This window comes from Lactuca saligna, chromosome 6 (assembly GCF_052625555.1).
Source record: "Lactuca saligna cultivar CGN05327 chromosome 6, ASM5262555v1, whole genome shotgun sequence".
Lineage (NCBI taxonomy): Eukaryota > Viridiplantae > Streptophyta > Magnoliopsida > Asterales > Asteraceae > Lactuca > Lactuca saligna.
The window spans coordinates 123486601-123508411 of record NC_136422.1 but is presented as its reverse complement, the minus strand read 5'-3'; the positions used below and the strand labels follow the sequence as shown (position 1 = coordinate 123508411).

At 33.2% G+C, this 21811-nt stretch overlaps 1 protein-coding gene across 1 annotated transcript; it reads right to left on the bottom strand.

The window, feature by feature from the left end:
* Positions 1–14726: 14726 nt before the first annotated feature.
* On the bottom strand, positions 14727–19263 carry LOC145001398 (pectin acetylesterase 8-like). The gene is made up of 13 exons (XM_078960772.1): positions 19117–19263; positions 18360–18481; positions 18156–18238; positions 17924–18053; positions 16923–17002; positions 16721–16807; positions 16495–16619; positions 16334–16394; positions 16179–16232; positions 15996–16073; positions 15792–15897; positions 15083–15231; positions 14727–15000 (listed from the first exon to the last, which is right to left on the bottom strand). The coding sequence occupies exons 2-13, from the start codon at positions 18478–18480 to the stop codon at positions 14893–14895; spliced, it is 1182 nt and encodes a 393-aa protein (XP_078816898.1). The 5' UTR covers position 18481; positions 19117–19263; the 3' UTR covers positions 14727–14892.
* Between the last annotated feature and the right edge of the window lie 2548 nt (positions 19264–21811).

Here is a 21811-nt window from a genome sequence, read left to right as displayed (position 1 = left end):
TTTTCTAATAAGATTAATAATAGCAAAATATTAAATCTTGTAACTTGATTAAAACACCAAAAATTAGTTTGAGAGTTTGTACCATAAAACATTCTAGTTTGTTATGACTTTTAGCAACTCACGACTTCTTTTACTAAACACATATATGGCCATGAAACTTATTACATGCAATATTTGTGTAAATATGGTGTTATATATATATATATATATATATATATATATATATATATATATATATATATATATATATATATATATATATATATATATATATATATATATATGTTCAGTACAACACTCATTTTCTTGCCATTTTTGAATGCAAAAACCATATCCATAAGATTTCATGCAACATATATGTCAACAAACACTTTTCTCATGATTTTTGTAAATAAATATGAGATAAAATCCATGTTCAAGAAAATATCCAAAGGTTAAACACATAACACATTGGTCCGTGCAATTATTCAACGGTGAAACGAAAACTTGACTTGTATTCCCCCCCCCCCCCACCCCACCCCTCAAAAAAAAGGTGTGAAAAACTCGAAAATAGTGGTGTATGAAGCTCACCTTGAAGATTCTCGTGTGGAAGGAATAAGAAGAAGGAAATTTTGAGCCTAGATTTGTCTTGGAGAGGTCACTCAGAATGGTGGTGTTCTAAGAGGCTCCACACAAAAATGGTGTGTAAACATGAGCTTTAGTTTGAAGTGATGCAAAAAATACTTGAGGCTTACCAAGTTCTTGAGATTGCTTGAAGAAAACTTCACAAATGGCATACACCCACAAAAATTTTGAGAGAATGAGGGGGGAACTTGAGAGGAAAATGAGTTGAGAGAAAAGTTTGGAATGAGTGTGGGAGGAGGGGGGTCGGCCGAGAGATAAAAGGGAGAGAGGGAAAGAGAGTTGCTTGTGGAAATAAGATGGGATACCTGCCTTGATGCATGGAGGATTATAGCCTAGATGCATTTTGGGTATAAAATGATGTGGAACCCTCATTATTCAGCCCTTTTTTTAAAAGTTTCAACCGAACCCTAGGGTTCTCGGCCCAAAGGGTGGCCCAAAAATAGTGGTGTTCAGTTTTGAATTGGCCTAATGGGAGTTTTTCGCCCAATAGGAGGGTCCAATAGAGGTTTTAGACCTAACAAGGTCCATTGAAGTGTTTTCGGCCCAATGGAAGGCCCAATAGTGGTTTTTGGCCCATTAATGCTAAATAAAAGATTTTTGGTCAAAAGAGCCCAAAGATAGGAGTTCTCGGCCCATTATGGCATAAGGGAGGGTTTTTGGCCCAATTTAAAGCCCAATAGAATTTTTCAGCCTATTAGGGCCCAAAGAAAGGTTTTCAGCCCAATAAGACCAAATGGGGAAGTTATCGGCCTAATGGGGCCCAATGAAGAAGTCTTGGTCCAATTGGGGTTTTAGGATGAAAATTCTTGGGCAAAGGCCCAAAATTGATTAGACTTAGCTATTGGATCGAGTTTTAAACTGCATGAGGTTGTTTCGACTTGAATCACAATGTATAAACGTATGAACTTAAATATCATTGTAGTTTGTATTTCACTAAATGTAATGTTGCAAGGTTACATGGAGGAAATTGTCTTGTACAAGGATCACAATCTTAACCCTAGTTTTCTAGTTTTGAGAAGACGCTAGGAGTGTCAATGAAATTTCATATTGTATCTGTTAAAGATTTTTTGAATGCATGAATCCTTCAGAAAGTAGGTTGTTGGGTTGGTGACCCGTCAGTTCCAGTAAAAAAGGGGTTCATAGTAAGATTGGCATGGCGTAGTTAAATCCAAGTGGGGGACAATTGTTTGGATTTTTGGGGATTGTTTCAGGTGCGGAACAAGGAGGAGTTCCACATCTTAGTCGAGAGGAAGACCAATTCAAGTGGCAGTCTGGATAGAGCTTGCATAAGGTTGGGGATTCAGATCCTTGCATTGATTGGGTGATACATTCATAGTAATTCTTGGCAGATATATGATTAGATTCAGGTTGAGGGTTGTGTGAGAGCCTCTCTTCCAATTCATGTCTGATGAAGGTTTTGGGGTTCGAAGCATGAACCGAACACCTGGTTGGCATACAATCGATGTGTTTTTGACCCATATGTAAGGTCCTGAAAACGGATCTTAGCCAATGATCAAGCAATCAATCAATCAATATTACAAGAATTGAGTAGATGAAGAATAAAAACAAGATTGCACACGTTTATATATCAAAAACATCTGGTACAACTTGAATGCTCTTTTCCATGAACTCTAAAACAAAAAACAACCCTATAAATGAACTAGACAAGCCCTATTTATAGAAGACATTGGTCGTAAATAGGGTTTACGACCGTAAACACTAGCCCTGGCCGTAAACACCCAAACACCCCCCAAAAAACATAAAATGACTCAATAGACCTTATACATTGGAAAGCCTAGACCAAACCACAGACTGGACCCTTCAATCTCCCCCTTGGTTTGGGACTAGCTTGACTTAGTCCTTGTCGACAAGAAGAACATCTGACTCACCCATCTCCCTGTTCCAAACCTTTTTGTTAATGATATCGGTAACCATAAACGTATACTCTTTAGCAGCTGGCTCAAAAATGTCTTCTGCAACCTTGATCTAATAAAGGTTCAACTGATGAATATCTCATTTCCCGAACTAAAACAGATCTCTTTTTTCATATAAACGAATGCATCCATCTTTAAGCTTTATGACAGCGGAGGCTGTAGTTTCATCAAAAACCCAGTAAAGCATGGACGACAATGATCCATTTGGATATTTCTGAAGTACAGGAATTTATTTTACTTGACTGGTAGCAGGCCACATCACATTTCAAAGAGGAAGATTAGTTTTGGGATCAAGTACACTTGGGTATAGTTTGATGATTAACTCTGCAGTCTTCATTGAAGGAAAACCCTTTACCACTTGATCTTCCAAAAAGAACTTGAATTGTGTTGCCTTGGGATTTTGTGAAGGATTTGCAAAAGGAGCTTTCGATGATTCTGAAAGATCAACCCTGCTCTAGGAATGGAAATCATGAATATCATTATAGAATTCTGTGTTACCACTCTTGCGTCTCATGAGCCACATGTTTAGTGTATCATGAAAGCCCCATGAGACAATTCCTAATCTATCACCATATATATATCTCTAAAATGTTTTTCTTGAAGATCTGTGATGGTGATTTTGGGCTGATCTCCAGGAGCATTTTGATCTGAGCTCCTTTTAAACAAGAGTTGACCTTTCTCAGCTGCTTTGGCCAATTTGGCACATTTCAGAGTTATGCCATTTGGATCTTGAACTGGTTCCACTTCAAAACGATCCACAACTCGTGATGTTTGTACAGGTGGTGGCACAACCGAGGGAGCTTGAGAAGGCAGATACATCTTTAACTCACCAACAGAGGATTTGAACTTGTCTCCAAGTTCCTCTTCCAACTTCTTCTTCAAATCAAAGTAGCTAGCTATGAGTATACCAAAGTGAGTCTAAAGATCAGTGATCTGTTTAGTCTTTAGAGTCTTGTCCTCTTTAAGATCAGTAACTTGAATCTTGAGCTTGGTATTTTCATTCATATGATTAGCTACTTGAATTTTAAGCTCAATATTTTTCTGACTAAGCACATTTATCTCCTTTTGAAGCTCAAGGATAGAAGAATTATCTTCTCCATAGTGTCCTTCTCCAATAGAAATTCCTTTAGCTTTGGTAAAAGGCACTGAGCTTTGTTCTTTAGCTAAAAATTTAGCAAGCCTCATAGAGGCAACATCATGATCAGGCCTAGGAGGAGAAAATTTTGTTGGTACAGAAGAACCACCAACATTAAAGGTTGTGCTTGGTCCTTCAAGAGATGGTCCATATGGGTCAGCGGTAAGAACAGGTCTTGGATGAATGGGGAGAACTTGAGATAGTTCAGAAATTTGTACACCAGGTCTTAGATCGAGTCTTCTTCTTTTAACCGGAGGCGAGGAGGTTAGAGTCATCATAGGATTACTCTCAGGAGGCTCCGAGGTAGGAAGAACATTAACAAGGGGAGGAATCCCTGAAACTATCTCCTTAGTAATTGAATCATCAGCCATCTGCTTGGAGGTAGGAGGCATATTCTCGAGAACATTTGTAGTTTCCCATATCCCTGTGTTGGATGAGCAACATCATTGATACTGTCAAAGAACAAGTCGAGGTTTTCATTGGATAAAAGATTCTCATTGCTTCCGATATTTAGTGGAATGTCATCCTTGTCATAGCCAGTAAGATCGAGATCTTTGAAAGAATCTTCAGCATTTGCAGATGCAGTTTTCTTTGTTCCTTCGTTGTAGTCACTTTGAACAGGAACATATGTCATATCATGTTCTTCTGCCACAAATACACTAGGAGTAGCTTCCTTTTCATGATCTGATACAATTATGACATCGTCATCTGAATATACTTGCTCTGAAGAAACATGCTCAGAAGATATTTTGTCAGAAGACCCATGAGATTTGGATGCTTCATTCAGCTCAAAAAAACTTTCCAAATTTCACCAAAGGAAACTTTCCTTGAAAGACAACTTTACCCTTGAGATTTTGTTTAATCAGTCCAACATTGTGTGGACCAAGAGACTTCATATCTAGGGTCTCTCCTTTGGCCATTTCTGGGATTTGTAAATCGACAAACACCTGAATAAACCTATGATACATCAAAAAAGTATCTCTAGTCTTCACTTTGATGTTTACAATGAATTCATCCAGAATAAACCTTGAAAAGTTGAATTTTATTCCTTCAGCAAGCGCGACGATAACTCCTATGTTTCTTCATCAACAACAATCTCAGCAGGGTAGGTTGATTGATCATCAATTTGTAATGCATCTTTGATGGTTTGCTTTGTGATGATAAATTTGAATCCTTTCACCTCAGCCTCAACGGACACAGATCTGTCATCTCCTCGTTTCATCTTGGCAAACATCCAAAATTCTTTAATGATTCCTTGATACACAACAGGACTCACGGTGAGAGCAGTGGACAAACAACACTCTTTTAGCCCATGAATCATTGATCTGAATTGTCCATGAGCAACAGGAGGTTCCACTAGTAGAATTGCAAGATTATGACTGTTAGCGAAGTTGAGGGTTGCCATTTAAACTGCACAAACATGCCAAGTGAGAAAACAAAGTAATTAAACGATATAAAGTTTATGGTTTTCCCAATCAAACAATTTAATTTTTGGCCTTCAGATAAAAAAATCAACAGTTTATTGACCAAAATAAGTTTATTAACAAAATAGAGTTTTTAGCCGTAAACAGCCTGGCCATACACGACTGGGCCGTAAACGCCGACAATCGATATTCTTCGATTAAGCCCTAAAAAACCATCGATTTGATGTAAAAATCACATATCACCGGTCGATTTTAGCATACCTACAAGAATCACGAGTCAATTTCATGAAAGAAATCGATTTTTTTTAGAGGGAGAGAGAGTTTGGAGGAGTGTATGATCGTATTCATGAAAATGAGGAGTGAAGTTGTGATTTCAGCTGTAAGCTTCTCTTTTATACCTTGTTCGAGTTTAGATGTTTTCCACACGGTGTAAGATGAAGTCCAAATCCCAAAAATTTTCAAAAAATAAAACATTTTGTGAATAAAAATTAAAATTTTAAAAATAAAATAATAAAAATTTCTAAAGTTTAAATTTTTTAAAAGAAATTAAAATTTACACAATTAAAATAAAAATAAAAATAATAAAAATTTAAAATAAGATAAAGCTAATAAAAGAAATAAAAAATAAAAATAAAAATAAAAATAAAAATAAAAATAAAAGTGAAAATGAAATTAAATGTTAAGAATTAAAAATTAAAAAATTAAAACAAACTTAATTCATCTCAACTAATACTGAACATAATTCTGTGATACTGAGATCAAAGTTATTAGACAATTTTAATCCACTTATCGGTACCTTTACCTTTATATCTATGTCTGGTCGATCGCTGGTATTATGGTCCACTTAAACATAAAGGATTTGTGATAAAATTTAGCACAAGTTAATATTGACAAGACATTAAATTTTGTAAACTTGGATACTTTTCTTAAACGACCATTCAGCTGACGACAACCAAGGATATTGTTGTCCACCTAAATCAAGTAGTGAGATCTACAAAGCACCTCTAAATGGTTCGATTTTAGTTGCACTAGAACGTGTTCCCCACTTCCCGATATACCCTGGTTATCAAGAACTTCCAGAGAACTCCTTACTTTAGGTGAGTAAACAATTATTAAGGAGGAAATCAGATTTAGAAATAGGTGCATATGTTGTGTCCCAGGTCGGATATATTTCAATCATGCAGAAGGGACAACATATGGCTAACTATGATAGAGGGATTGAGAGGTAGAATGTTGCATATGTTGTGTTCCAGGTCAGATCTTCCAATCATGCAGAAGGGACAACATATGGCTAACAGATGTAGATAGATAAGAAGGTGTGTAGAGATAGAGTTGCATATGTTGCATTCCAAGTCGGATCTTCCGATCATGCAGAGAGACAACATATGACTGACAGAAAGAAAGAAAGAAAATAATTTCCTACATACCTACTTTATCAGAACCCCCGGTCACCCTATTAGAACCAGAATTAAGAACATAATTCCGTACATCAAGGAAAAATTGAGCCACAGTTCTAGATGCATATTAATATAGTGTATCCGCAGATTCCCATGTATATCTCTATGCTCAACCTATCCAAGCGTCATATTGTCAGACTCAATGGAACTATCTAGGTTAAAGTTTTGTCAGGTCTCTAAACTTCTCAAGTTCATTTGATCCTAGTCAAGTCCATTAAAAGATCCTTCATGTCTACCAGTGCATCAAACATAGAGCACACACAATTCGACTTAGTCACCTTACACAGATTCAGATTATCTGTTATCACATGATTATATCACCTCCCAGTAGATAAAACTAACAAAAACACATAATTTTTATTTTCTGATTTCTAATGTTTTTGGATTTTTAAGTATTTTTTGAAAAAAAATAAAACATAAATAACACAATTTTGGATTTTTGATTTTCTAATTTTTTTTGTTTGGTTTCTGTTTATTTCTCCCCCTAAATTTGTTCATGGGTGAGAATGAAATTAAAATGCGCAAATTTAAACTAACCTAAAACAAAAAATTAATCCTCAAAACGAATCATTTTCAAAAAGCTCACAAGCACATCGAATCGAGCTTTGTTAAAAGGCTTTCTGAATAGATCCGCCACATTATTAGTAGTGGGGAGCTATTCCAGCCGAATGAGTGAACGCTCATAGTAGTCTCTGATAAAATGAATTTTGATATCAATGTGTTTGGTTTTGGAATGTTGGACATGATTTTTAGTAATCTGAATGGCAGCCTCATTATCACAAAAGATAGGGGTTTCTAGATAGTTCAAACCGTAATCCAACAGCTGATGTTGGATCCATATAACTTGAGAACAATAAGCAGAGGCAACAACATATTTTGCTTCTGCTGTTGAGGTTGAGACAGTGTGTTGTTTTTTGCACTGCCATGATACCAGCCGATAACCAAGGAATTGACACCCTCCTGATGTAGATTTCATGTCAAGCTCACAACCTCCATAATTACTTTCAGCAAATGCATATAAATCAAATTCAGAACTTTTTGGGTACCAAAGACCCAATTTTGGGTTGCCTTTGATATACCAAAAGATTCTTTTGACAACAATAAGATGTGAGAGTTTAGGATTAGCCTGCTAACGTGCACATTGACAAACTGCAAACATGATGTCTGGCGGCTAGTAGTTAGATACATCAACGATCTGATCATCGATCTGTAGTGTGTCTGATCTACGGATTCGCCATCAGTATCTAGATTAAGAAGGGGTCTTTCGGCCATCGGTGCCGATGTAGGTTTTGCGTCTTGAAACCCGAACTTCTCAAGTATATCCTCCACATACTTTGCTTGATGGAGCAAGATTCCGGTTGACTTCTGTTGGACCTGAATCTCCAAAAACATGGTCATTTCCCCTAACGAACTCATCTCAAACCTCTTTTTCATCACGCCTTCAAACTCTTTACATAGTTGCATACTGGTAGACCCGAAGATAATGTCGTCAACATAAACCTAGACTAGAATTTGATCATTACTCATATGCTTGATGAATAAAGTTTGGTCGATAGTGCCATGAGAGTATCCATGCTCAATAATGTTCTTTGTAATAGTCGCATACCATGCTCGAGGAGCTTGATGTAACCCATAACGCCTTGTCTAACTTGTAGACATGATTAGGAAACTTTGAGTTAACAAACCCAGGGGTTGATCAACATAAATTTCTTCGTTCACCTTGTCATACAAGAAAGCTATCTTAATATCCATCTGATAAACTGTGAAGTTCATGTATGAAGCATATTCAAGGAAGATACGGATAGCCTCCACGCGAGCTATTGCATCATAAATCTCAGTGTAGTCAAGACCCTCAATCTGTCTAAACCTGCGAACCACCAATCTTGCCTTATTGCACACTATGAATCCAGAATCATCCTGCTTATTGCGGTATACCCAACATGTGTCAAGAGATTCTTTGCCCTTAGGTAATTCAACCAGTGTCCAAACCCCGAGGTTTTCAAATTGATTCATCTCTTCGTGCATAACATCTACACAGTTGGGCTCATTCAAAGCCATTTCAACGTTCTTTGGCTCTATTTGAGAGATAAAGCAAGAATAGAGACATGTGTTTACATCTCCACTCTGACTTCTAGTTTTAACACCATCACCCATCTGGCCAATGACATTCTCAATCGGATGATCGCGTTAAATACATGAAGGAATCTCCTGGCTGATGTCATTGAGGGAGACGGGAAGATTGTGAATGTTGATACCTCCATCATTCTCTGAATGTTCCTCATCAGATGAACCTATCTCATTAGATGGATCCGCTACAAACTCATTAGCAATTTGTTCAGGAAAGAGTAGTTCCATGAAAGTTGGAGTAACAGCGGAAGCGTCTCTAGACATAAACTCTCTTTTAACAAGAGTAAGAGGTGTAGCATTAACATCTGGAGCATCATGTTGAGCGTGAGATTCTGGACTAGTAAGCAGAACAGATGACTCCCCCTGAGGAATTAAAGAGGATACTAGTGGAGGTCTGTAAACAACTTCTTTGTCTTCATCTTCAGGAGTAATCTTCGAACCTGAGGAAGAACCAGATGAACCATCTGAATACATATCGAGCGATTTAAACAATCTGCTTTGTCTTCTTGTTGTAAACCCTATATGCAATGCGAGCAGCATACCCCACAAAGTAACAATCATCGGCTTTGGCATTAAATTTTGGGTTGAACTCCAGGTGAAGAAGGGTGCAAGGGCAGCCAAATACACATAAGTGACTGACTAAAGGCTTATGACCATAAAGAATTTTGTATGGAGTCTTATCTGGTCTTTGTTGATCAAAACATGATTCTGAACGTAGCAAGTAGTGTTAATCTCCTCAGCCCAAAAGAAAACAGGTAACTTGGAGTCACAAATCATCGTCCTTGCAACGTCTTTTAATGTTCGATTTCTCTACTCAACAACACTATTTTGTTAAGGTGTGTGAATAGAGCTGTATTGACACATACTTCCCTTTTCTGCGCAAAAGAGATCAAGAACTGCATTCTTGAATTTTGTTCCATTATCAGTGCGAACCGCCTTCACCGAGTTATTATTTTGGTTCTCAATCATCACAACGAACTTCTTTATCAGATCAACAATCCCGGCTTTGTGGATAAGAAGAAAACCCACGTAAAATGAGAGAAATCATCGCTCACAACCAGACAATACGAGTTTCTATTGATGCTTAGGATATTGACCGGACCAAATAAGTCCATGTGCAATAATAGGAGACTGAATTGACCTGTTTTGGCAGGTCTGGTTTTCTATGATGCTTTCCCTGAGCACATGACACACAATTCTCAAATGTTATAAAGTATATGATAGGTAAGCCATGTACGATCTCATTTTTAGCAAGACGATTCAGATTCTCAGCATTCGCATGACCGAGTCATTGATGCCACAACATTGCATTTTGTTCTGATACCTTCGAAAAGAGGCAGGTGACTTGTTCAGGAATGTTATTGTTCATATTTATGATATATGCATTGCCATCCCATTTTGATTTGACAAGGATCCACTCTTCTGGGATGACAATACATGGCTTAAGGATCATGCACTCTTTATCAGTAAAATGCGTTAAATATCCTTTATCGCAAATCTGAGAAACACTCAACAAGCTATGCTTTAACTCGGGAGCAAAGTTGACGTTCTCGAAACTCAGCACTCCATTTGTTACGGTTCCTCTCTGAGTGATCTTTCCACCTTCTCTACCCGCAAAGGAAACATATCCCCCATTAAAATATTGAATGTTTCTCAGTTGGGAGATGTCTCCTGTCATATGTCGGGAGCAGCCGCTGTCGACATACCAAGGTCTGACGACATTCCTCCGCAACTCTCCCTACAAAATGAGCGGGATCATTTAGATTTGGGAGCCCAGGTCATCACTTTCTCGGGTTGACCCTTTGCTGACTCAGATGTGTCTTTTGAAACCTTTAATTTTGAATTGTCATTTACAACCCTTTCAGAGGATGGCGATGATTGGTTGGGAGTTAATTTGGGCATCCACTGATATTTAGGTTTCTTAACAATCACATGTTGTTTTGAAACATTTTTCTTTTCAATTTGCATTGAGCATCTGGATTTTCTACCATAAGTGGTTGGAGACCCAGATCCACTATTTGAAGAAACCAATCTTGGCAAAACCTTGTTCGATTTTGGCAAACTGTTTGTGACTTTGTTATTAAAAACCCGTTTATTCTTTTAAAAAACTGCCCTTTTCTTACTTTAATCATCCTTCCAATCATCATCTCAAGAGTGAGTTCTTGAGGACTTTCTAATTAAAGACCTTCCTCTAGACTCATTCCCTCCTCTTGGTGATAGAAAATGTACAAAATCCCTATTGGGACAATTCCTAGCAATATGACCACCAGTACCACAATTGAAACAAATATGTTTGTTATTATTGAAACTAGTACTGCGTTTTTTAGATTTATTTTCTTTAATGACACCCTTACTTTTCCCACAAGAGCAAGTGCAAGAACCAAATTATGCGATAAGTAAGGGTGCATTAGATTGTGTGACTTGTTGAGTGGGTGTGCTTGTAATAGAATCATCAGAAGTATCAGGATTAGAAAACAAATCATCAAATATGTCAAAAAAAAAATTAACCCAACATGATCCGATGCAGTATCATCAATTTTAAAATTAGAAACATTAAAGTTTTCATTCAAAATAGAAGCAGCAGGCTCAGACACATTTTTATTATCAAGTCCAGACATAGTTTTATTATCAGAAGCATATCATTTAACTTCATTCTTTGACTGATCTAAGGATTGATCTGCAGGATAAGTAGAAACATTAGTACTTTCCGCACATGATATCTTTGGGGATTATAGTCTGATATGGTTTTGATATAATATGTTTTGATTATTGACACTTTAGTTTGACATGAGATATTATTATGAATGTTTGGCACATAGCACCTTAGCAAGACTATGTTTGGGACATAGCACCTTACTTGATTATGGATATGTATGGCTCTTGGTTATGTATTGTATGTATGGACCGATTGGTATGTATTGTATGTGGTATCTGGGGAACTCACTAAGTTTCTTGCTTACAATTTTCAGTTTTGGTTTCAGGTACCTTGTTTTCAACGAAGGGAGTCGGCTCGGTCACAGCGCATCACACTATGATTTCTGCACATGATATCTTTGGGGATTATAGTCTGATATGGTTTTGTGATAATATGTTTTGATTATTGACACTTTGGTTTGAAATGAGATATTATTATGAATGTTTCTATACTTTTGGTTTCATATAATAACTCAATTAAAACGAATTTTTTGGTCTTGAATTTTAGAATGTTATATATATATATATATATATATATATATATATATATATATATATATATATATATATATATATATATATATATATATATATATATATATATATATATATATATAGGCAAAAGTACAACAAGGAACCATTTTAAACCATAGAACCATTATTTTTTCAAGTTTTAGATCTTATTATTTATCGAAAAAAAATCTAAAAATATAGAAATTCATAACTTTTTGTCTTCTTTCCATCAATATCAAATTTAATATATATTTTTGTTTTTACTTTTTTTATCTGTTCAGATTTACATTGTGAATTTGCACTATGAATCACTGATTTTATATAAATTCACAATATGAATCTGCATAAATTCACAGTGTGAATCTGCACCAATTCACAGTGTGAATCTATACAATGGATCTCAGCAAATTCACAATGTGAATCTGAACAAATCATTTTTTTATATCATTTTGATACCAATGGATGAAGGATAAAAAGTTATGAATATCTATATTATTAGTTTTTTTTTTTGATGAAAAAATTTGCTCTAAACATTGAGAAAATATTGGTTCCTTGATTCTAAGGTTTAAAATGGTTCCTTGTTGAACAGAATCATATGTGTGTGTGTGTGTATATATATATATATATATATATATATATATATATATATATATATATATATATATATATCTAGTGGTTAAGATTAAATGCGAATGATATATATTGTGTGAGTGCATGATAAGTTTTAGACCACTAGATTTAGATGTGTATATGGCTAAGATTATATGGTATACCATAATTACAATGGAAGATAACACACATAAACATTTCTTTTTAATAAGAAATTAAAAATAATTATTATAAAGACATAATTTATATTTTGATTAATTCTCAATAAGGAATGTATTGAATGAATTTCTGTAACCGATTGCAACCACATTTAATTTTTGTAAAAAGAGAAGTTTAATATTATCTGTGCGTTCTTTAAAATATACGATATAATATATTCTACATATTTAAATTCTTTAAGAATAACTTCATCATTTAGCATGATTAAATTTTTTAATACCATCAATTGGAGTATATTCTTTTAGAATGAGTGATACCTTCGTTATTGTATTTCAATTTTGTTTATTATTGTTTGTGTATTCTTTAAAAATATGGTATAGTACAATATATATTAACGAAAATAATAGTTTGAATAAAAAAGTCTGTAACATGATTAAATTGTTATAATTGAAGAATTCTTTGAGAATTCAATAATTCTTGAAGAATACAGGGCCTAAAATTCTTTATGTTTCAACTTTTTTGGATCAATATCCATTAACAGTGATCACAACTAATATTATTTAAGAATAATATTAACATTCTAAAAAAAATTAACTGCAAATGGTTTGAAGAATAATTTAACATGGTCTATACAATAAAAAACAGTAGTTAATAAATAACAAAAAAGTAATTAGTATTCTTGCATGTTTGTAACCGAAACCATGATTTAAGAAAAATATACGACTTCATTTTTTTGTTAGTAAATAATTATATTTAAACTTTTAAAATTACCTTTTACTTATTTAATTAATCATTTATTGTTTTTCTAAATTCTCATTGGTTTACACATTTACACAATAATTAATGTTTATATATGAACCTAACTCTCTCTCTCTCTATATATATATATATATTTTGATTGATTGATTGATTTTCAAATATAAAAGTAAAAACATATCGCAAAAAACTTAATTGAGAGTTACCAAAAAATTTATGTTCATGGATCTACGTAAGTTCAAGAGGAAGTCATATGATATAAACATATCATTTTAACAAAGTTCTTATAAACTTAAGTATGTATATTCCACAATATTACTAATTGGCCTACAATTATTGATAAGTGATAACGACAAGATTTCAGCAAAGACATTTAACCTAAAACAGAACAATTAAATAATTAGCTAAAATGTTTAAATCGATGTATCCACCACTTCCCAATAATTCATAAAACATGTCACAAGCTTCGACACTTTTAATACTAAGAATTCATAAACTATTTCGAAAGCGACGCACAATTCTTCATTCTGTACGATAAAGAGAAACTTTTAATTTATTTTATTGTATTTCTTTGTTTATAAGAAAACTGAATTAATACTTCATTTTCTTTTCTATATTTGATATCCATATCCATCTAACACCTGTAAGATAAAGACATAGTGAGGTCATATTTGCACATACAAAAAATATTATTACAATTTCATCTAGAACGTTGGTTATAAATCAATGAGAAATCTTTGATAAAATATCAATATTTTGGATTAGTTTATAGTTTAATTTTATTATTTATTTTTTGAATATAAAAATCTTGATTATGGAATTTTATAAAATAATCTATCTTTTTTTTTTGAAAAAAAATAAATAAAAGCTATTTCATTAATTGGACGAAATATAAAATATTCTGGAATTTTTTGTTCAAAAAATAAAAATTAGAATTAAACCAAAAACTGAGCCATAACACTAAGACTTTATCGGTGAATTCCCTAAATCAAATATGCTTTCAACTTCATTTAATCGTTCAATCTTTCTAAAATATTCATCTTTTAGTTATTTTTTTCTTTCAATTTTAATTAATTTTTAATCCTTTATTAAATACAACCTATATATTCATCCACTTTATTCAAAGTATTTTAATACAAATTTACTTATCGTCATTATAAAACATTGTTATCACTATAAACCTTTTGGCTTTTATCCCCGTTTATTAAGTAGACAGTCTGACATATATACTGCATCTGACATGCATTGAACTCATGCCAAGAAAAATGTAGGACATGACCAATCTGGGTCTCTCTTGCGTGTGTGGCATATTTTCATTTCTTTCCATTATAACATTGTACTTATAATGCTATAATTGGGTAGATTTTTAACAACTGATATAATAGAAAAAAAAGAAAAAAAAAGTATAATGCTATAATAAACAAATAAAAAAAATAAATTGCTATTTCCCAAATATACCCCTATGCAAAAATACGATTGTGGCATGTTTTATCACAGGGATAAGGACAATCAATTTCTTGAAATGGGTCCCGGTCATAAAACCAATCGCCAACTGCTTCTCCGATTCTCTGCGGTAAGGTATGGACCGGTCAGTGTTCAAGGGTAAAAACGGAAATAAGAAAAAATAGGAGAGAGTGGGGCCCGGTTTACCTTGTTAGCCAACATGGGCGATTTGGTCATTAACCATGTTTCTTGTATTTCGGTTTGGCAATGAGCATAGCATGAGTTTATGAACATTCCTCTTGATGAATTGAGGCTTAAAAATCCATCTAATGCATTCAAGAATTGCAACCTGAATTCTGTCGAAGTGAAATATAAATTCTTTTGAGAGATAAAACAACGGAATAAGAATTTCACGAATTTTAGTTGAATTAAAATTTATTTTGTATTAGTTGCTAGATTGTTTTTAATAAACTTATTTCGTTTTTGATGGGATTTTATTATGTGTATATATATATTTTTTTGTTTTGTGAATAATAAAATTCTGTAATGAGTATAGTTTTAAGAGGATCAATGTAGAGTTTTGAGTTTTTATTATATTTTATATAATTAATGAAACTATTATTTACAAAAATAAAAATTAAACATAATTACAACTCATTACAAAACCAAATAGTTTGTCGTTATCTTCACAAAATAAAAGTGTAATTCAATTACAAGTTTACAACCATGAAAATTTTAAAAACTAATTTGCGTCACATTAAAAGTTAAATAAATAAAAGTCCAAAAACCTTCGTTTTAGAAATTCCTAACATTTTTTCAATAAACCAAACATTGAAATGAAAAAGAATGAAAACGATTAAACTTTATTATATGATTATATTATATTATATTTATATGAAGTTAATAAAAGAGTGACCTTGAATAATCTGAATTTGATTAGATGAACACATTTCAATATCATGTTTGCAATTATGCCACGTGCCATGTGGATCAGAAATCCCTGGAGCCAATACATTCTTTATCTGTAAAAAACGTAATACAAAATTTTAATTTTTTTAAATAACCAAAACTTCAAAAAAAAAAAAAATTTAAAAATATATTCTCAACTTTTTTGCCTAACCTGCCATGAATCATAGGCTGCATTCGTTAAAAAAATCGGTGTTTTTATATATCGTACCATGTTTTCAGGGAAAAAACACTGCAAAAATTAAAAACCACAATTTTTTTTAGTTTAAATTTTAAAATCAGAAGTATATTTTTAAAAAAAAAAAGTTATGAAGATCAGAAGATAAGTCTTTCTTACTAAACTATCTTTCATCTTAGAAGTGCAAGATCGAGGCAAATGCTTAGCCGATCCCTAAACCACAACAAGGGTAAAATGGTAATTTTGAATAGAAAGAAAAAAATTAAGATTAAAAAAAAAAAAAAAAAAAAAAGGTTTTTGAGATAATAAAATACATGTGTCTTGACCACATCATCATAAAAGGCTTCAAGGCGTCTTCTTCCAGAAAGATCTTGTCTGTTTATGAAGAATGAATTTTACATTGTGAATAAGAAAAGAAAATTAAGATTAAAAATAAAAAAAAGGTTTTTGAGATAATAAATAAATAAAATCTTACGAATTAATAAAATATCCAGCATCTGAAAGGCATTTGACTTTTGCAGTTTTAGGTAAGAGTGATTTGAATTTATCACAGTGTAATATTGAAGTCAATCCGCCAGCTGAACAGCCTGACAGAATGGCCTGAATATAACAGAACAGAAAAGGTTGTACTGTGTTTGTAATGGAAAAAGACGAAAATACCCTCGAACAAGTAAAGGAATGATGGTATTATGGGAACATACATTTTGTGCATTACTCATTCCTTTTGATAACAAATCTTCAATAACAGCACGGAATATTCTTGCTCCTCTAAAATGGAGATTAGTTTTCTGAAGAAATTTATAAAAATAAAAAGAAAAAGAAAAATGGTGATCCATTATTGAAAAATATAGGAGTTGTAATATTTTTTTAAATATTTTTAGCAACATATTTATTTGGACTTACTGAGTTGACTTTTTCCACGTCACCAGTAAAAGATGCTCCATCACAGTATCTCACCTTAATCTTATTCCAATTATAAAAATCTGGAAGGAAAAATAGAAAAAAAAATGACAAATAATGAAAATGTTTTAAAATATTACTATATCGTAGGGTTAATTACATAAGAAACCCTATATATTGGTTTTTTTTCTGGATTAAACCTCAACTTTTTTCTTTTTTTTTTAAATCTCACATTTTTCCATTTTTTTTTCTTTCCAATTTGGCCATTTTAGCAAGTTTTCCAGTAATCTTCTGGTTTTACACAATTTTTTTTAAATGGAAAAATGGAAGGGCCTTTTTTAGGAAAAAAAAACCCCGATATATAGGGTCTCTAATGTAATTAACGATAAATTAAACGAACAAAATTGAAAAAAATGGAAAATGTAAGGTTTTTTTTAGAGAAAATAAATAAAATTGAGGTTTTATCCAAAAAACCCAATATATAGGGTCTGTAATGTAATTAACCCAAAATTAAATGTACCAAACTGAAAAAAATGGAAAATGTAAGGGTTTTTTGGAAAAAGAAAATAAATAAAGCGGAGAATGTCAGGGTATTTTTAGAAAATATAAATAAAGTGGAGGTTTAATAAAAAAACGGTCTTTAAATTTTTAATGTATAACCCTATATCTTATTAAAGAAAGTAAATTACACGAATGGTCCCTATGGTTTGGAGTAATTTACACGTTTGGTCCCTAACTTATTTTTTAACTCGGAAGGTTCCTACAGTTTGTTTTTGTTGTGCGTTTGGCCCTTCTTTTAACTAAAAAGACTATTTTGCCCTTGTTTTTTTTTTTAATTTATTTAGGTAAAACAAGCACCAACTACGTAACAAAAACAAACAGTAGAGACTTCCTGAGTTAAAAAAATAAGTTAAGGACCAAACGTGCAAATTACCTCAAACCATAGGGACCATTCGTGTAATTTACTCTATTTAAACATTAAACAAGTTTCTTAGAGTACTTACCAGGGTTGTATTGAGGCTCATTATGTAAAATCCCTGAAAAAGCAACTTCTTCCACCATTTGCTTAGAGGATCCTAATCGAGTTTTGCTTCGATCAACACAAGTTGTGACATTGTTGCACCATCCTCCTCCCTAATAATAAAACAATAATAATAATAATATAAACCACATGAAGTATTTAATTAACTCAAATTCTATCCTAATTTTGTGTATCATAGCCAATGAGAGACAAACCTCAATGTGTATTAACCAGTTGTCAATCCCTGTATCATATCCCATGTCCCAATGGTATGCAGGTGGGCTTCCATCCAAACAAACTATGAAAAAAAAATCATAATTTGTTAACCAAAATATGAAAATAATATGTTCAATTGTTCAATTTTTGAGATGATAGAAGAGGTGAAGTATGAATTTGGGATTCAGTTAAGTTTAATTTACCAGCTCCTTTTTCCAATGCACTTTCAAGATAAGTGATATCTACATAAAAGCCATATGTTTCCAGCACTTTGAGTAAACACACCATTATTACACATAGCCATTGACATGCCTTTTCATTCATACTGCAAATTGAAGAAGAAATATGAGAGTAAAGTGTAGATGAGTCATAGATTGCACAAATTAAAGTATAAGATCAATAGATTTGTAGAGACGATATGCAAATTTGGGTCCAAAGTTGAAAGATTTTGCTTCGTGTTGAAGATAATACCAATTATATCCCTAAAGTGTACACCAACTGAATAAATTAAAGGTGTTGTACATTATGATAAGATTAGAAAAAGTTTGCTGCTAGCTACATTTGTCAGCTAGTATCTTTATCTCCCCTAATTGATAACAGATTGAGTAAAATCTCATGGATAGATCCACACGCAAGCTATGTTTTTGGTATATCTATGATAAATCTATATTTAGATCTTGGATATAAATCGATTAATCACAAATGTAACTTCATGTTCAAATGTGAAGACAACCACATACGATGCGTGATTACAGACTCAAATTTGCAGCAATGAGCGAACTATTAATACATCTAAAATGTACATGTTTCCTTGATAAAGCTTGCTTAATGAACTCGATAAAAAGCCGATTTACATGAACAGACAGCGAAAATTGATTCGATCAACAGTTTTAACGAGGCGAGCGATGAAAAAAAGCAGGTTGACACGATTTTACAGCGCAAATGTGGTGGAATTGATACCTGTGAGAGACGAGAGAAAATGCAGACGATGATATCTGTAGCTGTGAGCCTCTTATTTAGAGAAACTGAAGCGAATTTTCCAAAAGGGAAACAAATTGTCGACTGTTGTTCTTTTTCATTTGGAAAGCTAGTAGTGAAAGGAAGGAAAGCAACAGTAATGGCGGAGTATTTATACTCTACATTTTGCTTCCACCCTTTCCCTTTCAAAGAAAAACAATTAAAATATTAAATTTGAAATAATATCGTCCTTTTGTAAGTATTTTGTATTTCTTTTTATAATTTTCACCATGATTTAAAATGTTAATATATTTTTTGATTCGTATATATTTGGTCATTAGAGTTTTTTTTTGTTCATTTACCCCTTCAACTTGTTAAATTGTATACATTCAGTTCTTACGATCGGTTATTACAGGTTAGCTAGAAAAATTACTTAATAGGGTAATATATTTTTCATTCTGCACACATTTAGTCCTTAATATATTTTGTTGCAAAATAAGTCATTTTTGTTTTGTACTCATTCAGTATTTATGAATGATTTCTTTAGGTTTTTCTCACGATATTTTACGTGAGACAATCATGTAAGACCCCATTCATTAAAATTACCATAAAACCAAACATGCTACATGCATGTTCATAATTATAATTCACACTAGTAGTCTAAATACAAAAGCATGGATACAAACCAACTAAAAGGGTTTTTACAAAGTTTCATAACTAGTTGTATAAATACATAACTACCCAGGAATTTATAATCCATATACGTATATGTATACCAAGTAAAAACGTAGCAGTGTCAACTACTCTAAGTCCTCCAACAAAGCCTGTTTACTCTGGATGCTTATCACCTAAAATAGTTAAACACTAAAAATTGCATAACTTTTCGCTCGAAACTCCGTTTTCGATGAGGTTTTCGCATGTACGTTTCTAACGAGATAATTTACAACTTCCAATAAAAATATCCCAGAAAAGATCTTCCAATAAAATCAGATTTAATTATTTTCAACTTAGACGTTATACTTTCGTTAATTCCGATAGTTGACTTTTTGATCGGAATCACATAAGACTTCCCTATCACCTCTAATACATTCCAAATGATTCTAAACTTAGTTTAACTTCAAATATTATAAACCTATTTCGTTAGAAATCAACGCTTAAAACCATACCGAAAATAATATTTTTTTTTAAACGCTTACAATTCTATTTTACTATAACTACCTACTTTAAACGTTTAAAACAACATAATATATAATAATATTCATTTTTAAACTAACAATCATATGAAACATGATAATTAAACAAGGTTACTAAAGTGTATGTTACAAATACCTCCTCCTTTTGAGGATTTCGTCCCCGAAATCACGACGATTTAAACAAGCGGGGATATTTTTCTCTTATGTCATTCTTATTTTCCCAAGTATAATTTGGGCCTCGATGATGTTTCCACTTGACAAACACTAACTCCACTTCTTTATTACGCAGATCAACCGTTCTCTCATTTATAATCTCTTCTGGTTCTTCTACATATCTTAATTTATTATCCAATTTCACCTCGGATAATGGAACTGTCTCATCATAGATGTTCAAGCATTTGCGTAGATAGCTCACATGAAACACATCATGAATACCTACCAAATCTTCCGGCAATTCCAAGCGGTATGCTTGTTTACCAACTCTCTGGATGATTTTGAAAGGACCAACAAATCTAGGGCTTAGTTTTCCTTTCTTTCCAAATCGCATAATGCCTTTCCACGGGGATACTTTTAGCATTACGAAATCACCCACCTGGAATTCTATGGGTCGTCTCCTCTTTTCTGTATAGGAATTCTGTCGATCCTGGGCCGCTTTCATTCTTTCTCGTACAATTTGAATCTTGTCGGTGGTGTCTTGAATCATTTCAGGGCCTCTAAGGATCTTTTGTCCTATGTCTCGCCAACACAATGGCGTACGACATTTGCGACCATATAATGCTTCATATGGTGGCATTTTGATTGAAGCGTGGTAACTGTTATTAGAAGAAAATTCGACAAGAGGTAAGTATTTATCCCAGTTACCACCGAACTCCAAAACACATGCACGAAGCATATCTTCTACGGTTTGGATTGTTCTTTCAGTCTGACCATCTATCTGGGGATGATAAGCTGTGCTGAGAGCAACTCGAGATCCCATTTCACGTTGCATACTTGCCCAAAAGTGAGAAGTGAAGCGAGTATCACGATCGGAAATGATCTTTAATGGCACACCGTGTCTTGCAACAATTTCATCCAAGTATACTTGTGCGTATTTCTCCATTGGAGCCGTTTCACGCATGGCAAGAAAATGAGCGCTTTTAGTCAGGCGATCGACAATTACCCAAATGCTATCATGCTGTCTAGCAGTCTTTGGCAATTTGGTAATAAAATCCACGGACAGTTCTTCCCATTTCCATATGGGAACACTAAGACTTTCTGGGGTTCCATAAGGCTTTTGGTGCTCTGCTTTGACTTGTAAGCATACTAAGCATTCCTGTACATATCTTCCAATGTCTCTCTTTAATCCAGGCCACCAATAATCAGCTCTTACATCATAGTACATTTTACTTGTACCAGGATGTATTGAAAGTTTAGATTTATGGGCTTCATCTAAAATCTTCTGTCTTAATCCACCAATCTTTGGAATCCATAGCCGATTCTTGAATACTTTTAATCCTCGCGGATCA